The 12002-nt window shown below is 50.5% G+C and overlaps 1 protein-coding gene across 1 annotated transcript; it reads right to left on the bottom strand.

Moving 5' to 3' along the window:
• Positions 1 to 390: 390 nt before the first annotated feature.
• Positions 391 to 7883, bottom strand: BNIP3 (BCL2 interacting protein 3). Its single transcript, XM_065843831.2, has 6 exons — positions 7706 to 7883; positions 5102 to 5279; positions 4199 to 4283; positions 1993 to 2099; positions 1696 to 1845; positions 391 to 1589 (listed from the first exon to the last, which is right to left on the bottom strand). Exons 1-6 carry the CDS (start codon positions 7866 to 7868, stop codon positions 1538 to 1540), a joined length of 735 nt encoding a protein of 244 aa, XP_065699903.1. The 5' UTR covers positions 7869 to 7883; the 3' UTR covers positions 391 to 1537.
• Between the last annotated feature and the right edge of the window lie 4119 nt (positions 7884 to 12002).

A 12002-nucleotide genomic window follows, 5' to 3' on the forward strand; every position in this document is an offset into this window, starting at 1 on the left:
ACGGATGGGGAATCTTCCATCTACAGTTGGATGCAATGTATTTAAAAACCTTTGCTTTGCCAGAGGAGGTGGAAGCTGCTGATCTGACCGTCACCCCAACACCCATGTTTTTAATACTGCTGGGGTGGGACACTGAGGTTCAGCTCTGCCTGTGTCCTATGTCACGTGTGAGAAATATTATTCAGAATTAAAATACTCCTAAAAACCTGTTTTCTATTGCACATACAGTAAAAGCCCCTGGTCCTGCTCACACGGCGTGTGATCCAGTGGGCACAAGGAGCCCAAGCGCTGCAGCCCAGAGCTCCCGCGGCTCGGAGCACACGGGCACCTGTACCTGTGGGACTGGGGGTTCTGCTGCAAGCAGAGAAGGAAGAGTCAGCACTGCGAAACAAGGATAAAGTAGCAAATTTATTTTGTAAATGATGGTGACAGTACAAAGCCAAATGTGCATCTGCGGATTCAGTGATTTGTGTTCACCGAGTGGCTTCTGCTGCCGGCCGAGCCGCCGGCCGCTCCAAGAACAAGCAACGAAGCTGTTTCTACAGAAACTTAGGTCAGTTATGCAAGTGAGCAGGGTGAAGCTCTCGTTTAAAGACAAAGAGCATTGTCAGCCGCTTTCAACAATTATGAGAGAAAAAGGAATGAGAGAACTCTGAATCCACAAGGAACCTTTTTATTTAAATATATAAAACATGATATTTTGGCAAACGTTCATTTTCTTCTCATTAAATAAGGTAAAATCACTGAATGAAAAAGCATTCCATTAGTAAAAACAAATAAGCGAGCAACCCTTTTTTAAATCTATACAAGGAGGAGGCAAATATAAGATGCAAATGTTATTACTTTACAGACGAGAAGACTTGAGAAGCGGGAGTCTGCAAGTAGGTACAACAGAAGGAACGTCTAATAATTGGGGAGTTAATTAAGTGTCTTTGCAAAAGAAACTACTTATTAGGCACTAAAGTCCCAATTTGAACGCAGGCTGTTGTGCACCACACCCTGAACTGGTGAAACCGAGGGAAGTTTGTGCTCCGCTTGTTTCGCGCGGCTGACGGTGCCACGGCCACGAGGAGCCGCGCAGAACCGAGCGGGGAGCTGCCCCAGCGAGGGGAAGGCTCCGGGTTCCCCTATAGATACATAAGGCCACACATTGTTTAGGCTAATCCCTTATTGTCGTGATTACAGCAGCAGCGACGAACACTCACCCGGATGAAGCACAACGGGACAGCAGCGCAGGTGAATACCCAGCTGAAGCACAACTGCTCTATTAAAGCCAGGCTTGTTCTGAAACACCAAGCGGTTGAATTTTCAAAGATACTTCACTACAAAGCAATACAGCGGATGTTACAGCATCTAAACCACGCTCTGTGAACTGAGCCGGAGGCTGCATCTGATCCCTCAGCTCTGCTGTCTCTTTCCCTCTTCCCGAACCAGCAACACAGCAGTTGCAGATCACACAGCGCGGGCTCGGACCGTTCTGCTCTGCCCTCCTGTGCTCCCAGCTCAGCGTTTGCTTTGCTTCCAAACGCCGGGGCCTTTAAAACGTGCTGCTCGAAGCCGTGGTCGTGAGGCGTCTCCCGATGTAGACCCTGAGGATCAACAGCATACACTCAGTGTGGGAACTGGGAGTCAGAATGAGGCCCCAGAGAAAACAGCTAAAAAAATACACATTATTTTTTTTAAGTTAGAACTCACCCTAGTCCAATGGCAAGCAAATGAGAGAGAAGCAGAGATGGGAGAAAAACCTTCAAGAACTCGGCTGAGAATATCCCTCCCTTCTTCATGACGCTGGTGTTCCTCATGCTCAGGGTCGCCGTGCGCCGCGGGTGCTTGAAGAGGAACTCCCTGGTGTGAGGAGCAAACACAGTGACGGCGTTACCGTTACCGAGCTGTGCTGCGCCGAGACCGGCGGAGCTGCGGCCGAGCTCCCAGCGCCAGCACCCACCACCCACTGCCCAGCGCCAGCACCCACTGCCTAGCGCCAGCACTCACTTCGGGGGGATGTTCTCGGGCCGGCTGGACCAGTCCCATATCCAGTCCGCGTTCTTCTTCAGGAGCCTTTCCACCTCCCTCCTCCTCTCCAGGAAATCTTCTTCAGACTGAAACAAAGAGCCGTTGTCAGAGGGCAGGCTGGACCGGGACAGCTCCGCGCTCGGCCCTCTCGTCCCCTCCCACTGGGGACTCTCCAGACCCCTGGTTCTCAAGTATCTCCCCCTAAGGATGGGGCCGAGGGAGGTCTGTCCTCAGAGCAGATGCGAAGGGAAAAGTCTGTACCACACGTCCACAGCCCATATTTGCTTAAGACCACCCTGGGCATCAAACACCAGAGCCCCGCATTGGATTGTTCCATCTAGGACCTGAAAATATCTCCAATCACGCATCTGCCCGGCGTTTGGCACAAGAAGCTTTCTGCCTGTGTCCGGAACCGGCCGCCGTGCCTCTGACCATCCCTGAGCGCGGGATACGAGCCAGGGAAACTGTGAATACTCTAATCCCAGCCTGGTAAAGCTGCTGGGCCGGCGCTGGAGCAGGTAAGCCAGCCCAGCTCTATCTGTGCGGAGATCAGCTCCGGACAACCCGGGGCTCCGTTTCCATCCCATGAGTTACAGCAGAAAAGCTGAATCACAATACAGCTGCTCGCTTCTTACACACGCGTTCAATGGAGCCGGGGCCTTGCGATAAAAATAGCATCTGATCACAGAATTAAACCAGCTATACATGCACACGTACACACGTAGGAATGGAAAAGAAACTGCCCAGGGAACTTGAATTCTGATGGTTTTCTAACTCCTGATCAGTTGTTCTCAAAGCTTAAATAATGATCTTTAAACTTTGAGGAGTTCTTTGGCAATAGAATTGATTTCCGGCCATGTATTTAGCCAACCCGGAGCTGGTGATTCCTGTGGGGGCTGTAGCCATGATGGAGTTGCAGCTAAAGGACGAGGCAAGGGGAACAAGTGCTTTTCTTGTCGTTTTGAGAACCGACTACACCTGCGTGTTGTTGGTACAGCTGTAAAACCTACAAACTGCATGAAGTTAAACCCCCATAAAATCCTGTAAATGCCGTACAAACAGCCAACACACAGACTTGGTTTAAAAAGACTGGGCAGAAGAAGACAAGCCCTGAACTAACAGCCAAGGAGACCCTGAGATAAGGCCCAGCGCCCCCTCAGCTACACCAGAGCTACAATTGTCGCTGAAAATGGGAGTTAATGGAAAAAAACCAGGCTTTTTTAAGGGAAAATGCAAAGGGCCTGAGTTCTTCCTAGAATTAAAAAATGTCACACACTGGAGCATAACCTGGTGCTGCTGACTCTTGCCAGTTTATTGTACATCGCTATTTCTTTTCACACAGAGGCTCTAAGTAAAATATTCTCTTGGTTTCTAATTGCTGGCTGCTAACCCTGTAACCATTAGGCACAGGCACAAAAGATACTCCAATTTAAGGAGAAAATAGTATCTCTGTACATAAACAGCGCAGGCAGAGTGGCTTACCCAAGATAACACAGCACTGCACTTAAATACTTTTAATACTTCACTGCTCAAAAGGTGTTTTTTCATATTAAAGCTAGGATCTAATTACAGTGAAGACTTGAGATTTTAGCCCGTCATCATGCGGTAAGCTACACATTGACAAAACATGGTTAATGCACGGTATCCCTTTCCCTGTTCTTTTCCCAAATGTATTTACTGACTTTCTTTGCACGTAGGGAAACAAAGGCACAGAGCGAAAGCAGGATACCAGTGAGCGTTTCAAAGCAGCACGGGGAAATGCTCAGTGCTGGTTGTGAAAATGAACAGGAATCACAAAGCTATGAAAACGTGCAGTACTCGCTGTCGTGTTTAGGTGACTCCAGACATTCTTGCTGCTGCCAATTCCCGTTTTACATTCACAATGCACAGGTTGTGCATTTAAATACCGTTTCATTCAGCGTTGTGCTCCGGAGCAGCTTTGCTCCAGAAGCTACTTGTGGGATCTGAAGGTTGGCGCTTGCAGCTTGTGCTGGGCAAGAGGCGCTTGAGAACCCACCCATTTGAAGAGACAAGAAATCAGGGCACTTCAATCCTTCTCAAATATCTCAGGTTGGTTTAAAAAACAAACTCCATGCAAGTCAGACGCAAACACCCAAAGCCTGATTCTGCAAACCTTATTCAAAGTTACTAAGTTATTGAAGTCTCTATATTAGCAGCTGTGTACCTGAAAGCTGTTCTTCTCCCCGCTGCTGTGACTCTCTAACTCCAGAGCTCGGTGACTGTCCTGAGGCGTCTGGGAACGAGGAGGGCTTGATAAAGAGCAGAGCAAGGAAGAAACAACTCGTTACGTTCTGTGTGACGGTGTTTGCGGTATGAACTAAAAGCCAGCCAATAAAGCTTGTATGAAGAGTTCTCCCAAAGAGCTGGAGTGCCCTGACCCTACCTTAAGAGATTAATCTGTCAGCGGGTGACACAATCCAGCCATCATATCCAATTAATCTTTGATTTCCTAACAATCTGCCAAGCAGACTGCTGCACAGGGCTGGTTTTCAGCAGTGCACAGATATGCCTGGGGAGATGTATGATTTGGCCAGTGCAACTTATTAAATAACAATGGGCAGAAAATGGGGAATGGAAGTGGGGTTTGGTTTGAATTCAAACTAGCAAGTTCTGCATCCTACTGTTAAACTTTAGGCTGCAGACTTCAGAGCCCGTTACAATCAGACACATGAATTAATGACGGCCCAGGAGTATTTAATGCACTAGGACAAGGCTGCTGCCTGCACACACGCAGCACACCCATGCACAGTGAGCTGCTGCCACTGGACTCCACCCAGATGCACCAAAAGCCCGCCATGGCACCAAAAGCCCGCCACGGCATCTCCACGAGATGCGGGAAGTCTTTGAGCGTCCCCTCCCTGCACCTTCTTTCTGGTTTCAGGACAGGCTTCTACCCAAATGTTACTCTGGTATTTAAATACCAGCCTTTTAAGCATGAAATTTTCCTCTCTCTGCATATATGTACATGCATGTGTGTATGTATATACATACATGTATGTCAGCACTTCTGTTATTGTCTTTTCCTCTTGTGCAGGAAAATGGCTTTGTGCAATAGCGTTCTGCTTACCTGTCGCAATGAGAACTTTCTCTTGAGCTGCTTCTTCCAGACTCGTGCTGAGCATCGAGGAGAATCTTCTCCATGTCGCCGTTGTGAATGGAAATGGAGGCAGGCACCTGCTCCTGGCCCGGCGGGGCGGCGGGGCTGCCATTGCCATTGCTGGTGAAGTGGAGCTCTACCCAGGAACCTGGTGGCAGAATTGCAAACAGAACCAGAATAAACCAAGGGGTTCGTGTGAAAGGCATCTAAACCGCAAGGCTGCTGATCCGCCCCAGCGCCACGGGCCAGTTGGAAAGGCAGAAGCAGGAGCGCTGACGCCTCGCTCACAAACACGGTGCAGTGCCAAAGCGCGGGGTGCTGTGCGAGCGGCGGAGAGGCTGGGCAGTACATCGTGTCTCTTCCTGCAGCTCAAGATCTTTTATTGCAGGATAAGCCTCGTTTTTATTGTTCAGCATAGGCGGCAGGCAAATAAAATAATCTCAAGGACTTTCTCTGCCAAAGTTTATTTATCCATTTATCGAAAGTATTTTAGGCTCGAGAATCCCATAACTGCGTTTTGTTCAGCCTTTTTTCAGTAAGCGTTTTTAGGTGTCACCGTTAGGCAACAGAGGATATGTGGCAACGACCAGATCACGTGTTTGCTACTCGCAGTATATTTAACACGGGGTCACATGTTGCTTTGTTTTTTTAGGAGCGTGCTCAACAACAACTCTCTCTGGGCTACAAGCAACCCATGCACAACGTATCTGCTGTCTCGTTTACAAACCAGCTCAAGGGACAGATAATATCTGAATTATACACGTCAGCGGAATTTACCTATGTAACATGCTTATGTGTGTAAACAGCAGTTTGCAAGAAAAACAACAGTTATTGCAGGAGCAAGCCAGCAGGGGAAACTCCCGGGATTCTGGTGTGCAGAGCAGAAGGAGCCTGGGGCAGATGCACAGACAGGGGCAGACGCACAGACAGGGGCAGAGCGTGGGGAGCAAACCACGTTAGAACAGCACGAGGGAGAAAGGAGAGGTTTTACCGGCGTGCGGGGGGAGACGCCAATGCAGAGATGTAGCGTGAAACAGAAACATCAAATGAAGAGCGATACTCTGGTTGGGAAGGTTCACAAATGAAATGGAAACAGCTACAAGCCAAACTGCTTAATCTACTTTAATAAAGTTATTTCTTCTCTTCTGAAAAGCCAGATAACCACAGTATCTTTTTAATGGAAACATACTGGGTTACTGAGTCTTGAAGCAGCATTTTTCCAGATAGCCTCTTTTATTTCACAACTGTTTTGTTTTGTTTTCCCCTCCACGTGACCGTGTATGGTATGTGGCTGGGTATGTGTTTATACCCACACCAACTTTTTCCTACTTTTCCCCCAGCAAACTGATGAAAGCCCAAGTTGTTACCAAAGAACCATCACGACCACTGAAGTTTAAAGGAGACAGTGTCCAACTGGAGCTGTGGCTCCTGCTCCTCGCACATCCCCCCTGCTCCCAAAGCACAAGAACCCCATGTGCTGCACTACAGGAGCTGTTTTCTCCTGGAATGACACACAGCACCGGAGGTACCATCACATCGCAACAATCATCAGCACTACAGGCAAACAGAACCACTTCATACAGCAAACCAGCGCTGCCGACCGCAATCCTACTGGATCCAGCATAAATGGGCTTTACAGACCCTGAAAACTCAAATGCTGTTGCTGTTTGGTGAATACAGAAATTCAGCCTCACTTCTGATTAAAAAAGAAAAAAAGAAAGAAAAATGCACGATAAAACATGAAGAGGATGAAAACTGTAACAGAAGGATCACAGTACACTTTGCTTTTAGGCACTCTTGAGGGTCAGGTTGTGCCAGTGCACCAGGAATATGCTCTTGTATCATCTTTAAAGGTAAAAAAGCCTATATTTTTATGAAGTTGGAAATATAAAGAGATAAGAGCACGTCTAGCGTGGCAACGCAAACAGAACAGACTGAGTTGTAGGGATGGATTTTTGGGGAGAATGATCTTACATGATGTTCCAGCCCAGGATACACACTGTGGGAGTACAGATCAGCATTAAAAAAAGCACTCAGTGACCTCTGGAAATCTGAATTTCTTAACAGATGGCTTTCAAAACTGGAAACAAAGAAGCAAAATGCCCCAGGAAGATGAGAACGCCTCCCTCAATGCTAACACCACCGTGTAAATCACAGTTTGTGTCGCCGCACGCAGATCTCTCGGGGTGAGTTCCCTTCCAGCCCTTGCTGAACACCCGATCCGTGCGGCTGAGCCTGGTCTGCCCCCAGGGCATTTCCATCCCGGAGCACACAGACCTCGGCAGCGGCACCGCGGCTGCCGAACCGATCCGTTCTCCCCACGCTCACCTCCGCGGTCCCAGGCAGCTCCGCACTCGGTTTAACGAGCAATCCCCGCCGGGGTGCGCGGTCAGGGGCTAACGGAGCGCAACCCGTCACCCCGGACACCCCGGCCCGGCCCACGCTCCCGGGGCCGCTGACAGACGCTGCCTGGACAGGCCCAGGGGGCGGCCCGACCGACCGACCGACGGCCTCAGCGCCGCGCAGGCCGGCGGGAACGCAGGGAGGGAGCCCGGACACCGCCACCGCCCTTACCCTGCAGGTTCTCGTCCTGCGAGCTGTGTCGCGACATGGCGGAGCGACACTCTGGACACTGAGCTGCGGCCGCGGCGGGACGCGCACTGACCGCCCCGCGCCCTCCGCCGCCCCTGCGGCTGCGGGACCGGCCGCGTGACGTCAGCGGCCGCCCCGTTCCCATTGGCCGCCGCCGCGGGGCGGGGGGGGCGGAGCTGTGCGTCGGGTCCCTCACGGCACCTCGCGTCCCCTCACGGGCCGTCACGTTCTGTCCCGTTCCGTCACGTTCTGTTCCGCTCGGCCCCGTTCGGTCGCGGTCCCCCGTGCTCCCTCCCGGTGAGTCGGGGGCGGGACCCGCCGGGGCAGATGAGCTGCGGCTCGGAGGATCCCCCCAAAGCTCCCGGAGCAGCGCGATCACAGAATCCATCACAGAATGTGAGGGGTTGGAAGGGACCTCAAAGCTCATCCAGTGCAATCCCCCCATGGAGCAGGAACACCCAGCTGAGGTTCCACAGGAAGGTGTCCAGGCGGGTTTGAATGTCTGCACAGAAGGAGACTCCACAACCTCCCTGGGCAGCCTGGGCCAGGCTCTGACACCCTCACCCCCAACAAGTTGCTTCTCCTCTTTCAGCAGAACCTCCTGTGTTCCAGTTTGCACCCATTGCCCCTTGTCCTGTCACTGGTTGTCACCCAGAAGAGCCTGGCTCCATCCTCCTGACACTGCCCCTTTCCATATTGATCCCCAGGAATGAGTCCCCCCTCAGTCTCCTCTTCTCCAGCTCCAGAGCCCCAGCTCCCTCAGCCTTTCCTCCCACGGGAGATGCTCCACTCCCTTCAGCATCTTGGTGGCTGCGCTGGACTCTCTGCAGCAGTTCCCTGTCCTTCTGGAGCTGAGGGGCCACAACTGGACACAATATTCCAGATGTGGTCTCCCCAGGGCAGAGCAGAGGGGCAGGAGAACCTCTCTGACCTACTGTAGATCCCCCAGTGCTGGACCCCGGAGAGCCTGAGCTGAATAACGGGGTGACCGCCCCATGGAATAACACAAGAGAGCAGAAAACTGCCCTTGGATAGCAAGGGGAACCGTGTCTGATTGCAAAAGGACCAGCGCTGGCCTCAAAACCAGACCCCAACAGCCCTTAAACCAATGGCACAGGCCCTGAAAATAGATAATAATTAATTTATTCTCTTGTTTAATGTTGACTGAGGCTGCACTGCTGTCCAAGCAGACAGCAGGGGCTCTCCATACAGAAAACCACTTTGTAAAGACTGGTGCCGCCATTTGAAAGCAGATACTGATTGACTGCTGCGAGTTCATGAAGACAAATACATAAAACTTTATTTAGCCAGAGGATGGGTGAAGTGTTGGTTATGGAATTAGAGGCATTTTCTCTAGGTGGAAATTGTTTTCATTTGTGCCTTTCTGCAGGCCAAGTAAATGCACATTCTGGTCAATTTTCAGTGACTTACTGGAACAGCAAGGAGTGACAACCTGCAGCCTTCCCGGGAAGGTGAGGTCAGGATTTTAGTTGTATGTGCATTATACTCAGTACAGCCAATGGATTATCAGACGAAGTGGAGCAAAGACATTTTTGGGGTCAGTTGCCCAGCTTTTAGTCCATCCTTAACACAGGAGTTTTCCACACCTCAGTCTTAGACTTACTGCGACTAGCAGGGAGCTTTAGGTGGGACTTTACTTGGGCTCCTTCATTTGCACAAGCACAGAGCAGCTCTCAGAGGAGCCCAGGAGCCGTGCACCGTGCAGAGCCCTGTCCTGGCACCGCACACCTGGGCACAGCTGGAGGGTGGCTGTGGGAGCCGGGGCACACTGTGTGCATGCAGCCCCTTCAGAGAGCAGCCTCGCCAAGCACGCCAGTGCCCCAAGCATCTTCTCTTACGCCTGACCGCAGGAAATCTGCTGAGAAATTTGTATTTAATTCGCATGATTAAAATTCAGTTTTGTTCTGCTTAGGAACTCAGGGCAATTTTGTCCTCGTCAGAAAAAAACGAAACAAAACAATTTTAAATTGAAGAACTGTTCAAGAAGCAATTTCCCTATGTTTGTGCATTGATTTATGGTGTCCCTGTGTGCCACGGCACAGACACGGGCACAGACACGGCTCTGAGAGCTCTGGTGCCCATGCTGCAGCTCACTGGTGCCCATGCCGCAGCTCACTGGTGCCCACGCTGCAGCTCACTGGTGCTCATGCTGCAGCTCCTTGGTGCCCACGCTGCAGCTCCCTGGTGCCCACGCTGCAGCTCACTGCTGCTCTCTGCTGCCCCGCAGTCCTCCCTCTGCACCTCGCTTGGAAAGGAAAGCCCGGCAGCCTCCAGCAAAGAGCAAGTTCATCATTCCAGGGAAGTGTTTGTCTTCTCCGTGTGAAAATTACACTCACTTGCCTCGGGGACTATGGCAGCATTTGAGGGACAGGCAGCTCAGTGCTGTGTTCACACAGACATGGGCTGACTGGCTCAGAGGGAGAAGGGGGCACCAGAGCAACTGTGACCCCGCTAACACAACCACCTTTTCAGTCTTCTCCCACTGCAAGCAATCTCCTTGGGGAGATTTACAGCCACAGGATCTCCCCCAGTCACCAGCAGCGTTTTCCTCTGCTCTGGAACCAGCAGTAACTCCACGATACTCGTGGCAGTGGAGATGTGCTCTGACAGTGTCTCGCTCTAGCACAAAACCCCTGACAACTATTTTATCCTCTGGTGCTGTGCAAACCCTGCACACGTCCCATGCGGAGCAGGGTGCTTGCTGTGGGCAACACAAATATCACATTGTCTCCAGATTGGCTTCCTCTGTTACTGGCTTCTCGGCAGCCAGGGGCTCTTCTCCGGGGGAATGTGGGCACACACAGAGCTCTGTTAAGGTTTCCAGATGAAGTCGCTCTCCTCCTGTTCTTGTGGGATGAAGACTGGAGCTGACCCCACCTCATCCTCTTTGCAGGATACGATTCACAACTGAGCAGCTGCATGAGAAGGTTAGAAAGACAAAGCATTGTAGTTTCAAGCCCACTGTTTGTTCCAGCATGGTGGAAATGTCCAGCTGGTGTCCCGCGTACTGAAATTGCCTACAGGCCACGAGGTGCTCCAGGTGCTGCCCAGGCACACTGGGTGCAGGGACAGAGGTGTAATAGGGAACCTGAGCCACGCACTGCCCGCTGCCATCAGCACAGAGACCCCTGAAGGATGTCCAGCAATGTTCTGGCGTGAGAAGGTGCGGGTTGTGGGGGAAATTCTTCCAAAGCAGGCATTTCCTTCATAATTAAACAACATCTACCATTTCTGCCAGTACTGGGCAGGTCTCCCTCAGTGTCCCCGCGAGGGCTCCTGGCCGGGCCAGCGCTGGGGACCCGCACACTGGGCAGACCGGGGACCTCAGAGCGCATCCTGCCAGGGCTTCTTTCTACATAAAATCACTTTCTCCACCTCGCAGGAAGGGAAATGGATTTGTTTTTGAAACAAAAGGAGCAACATTGTTACAATGTTGCAAAGTTATAACAACAAAGCACCAGGGAAAGGGCATTATGTATAACCTCTGAATGCACATCTGGGATTTTACAGTTTGTTATCCTAAGTATGAAATACAAGAGTTTTCAATTAAAAAAAAAATACATTAAGAGAAAATGTCATAAATTGCAGAGAAAGGTATCATTTGGATACCAAACACTGAAGTGTTCAAATTAAATTTTCAGGACTTTTTCTCTCAACGCTTCTCACCTTTGAAAAATAATTAACATTGCAAGGCGTGGGTAGGAGTCTGCTCTGAGTTGGGTCATCCTGAGTTAATGGGAAAAACCTGACTGCTGTGGGTGTAGCAGGTGTAATTATGTAGGTAGCTATAACAAATATACATCTCCCTGTCCCGTTTTCTGTGGACAGATCTTCTCTTCAGGAAACTGATTCACCAGAAGCCCTTTCTGCTTCAAGGCAGGTATAAACCAGGGTCAAGTTAATCTTCTGTACTAGCAGAAAACACAGTGCAGCTGTGACAGCTTGCCACTGGGGTCTTTCATTAGGAACTGGATGGATGCATCTATTTTCATATAAATCTTCAAGGTAAAAGATATTTGGGTTTTGCCAGAAAAGCACTCTGCTGTGATCCTGGAGAATGGCAAACTGTATCGGATGAAATCTTGAAAAGCTTATCGATTTGTTAAGCTGCCGTCCTCCTTCGGGTTGGAACCCCGTGTAATTTAGTTTACTTGCATGTAACAGAACAAACATGTATTGATCAGTTCCTTTTACATAAGAGGCAGGGAGGCAGCTGCTCCCCTGAGCAAAGGGGCAATATTTGGGGTAGTGATGAGGT

This window comes from Patagioenas fasciata, chromosome 8 (genome assembly GCF_037038585.1).
Source record: "Patagioenas fasciata isolate bPatFas1 chromosome 8, bPatFas1.hap1, whole genome shotgun sequence".
NCBI lineage: Eukaryota > Metazoa > Chordata > Aves > Columbiformes > Columbidae > Patagioenas > Patagioenas fasciata.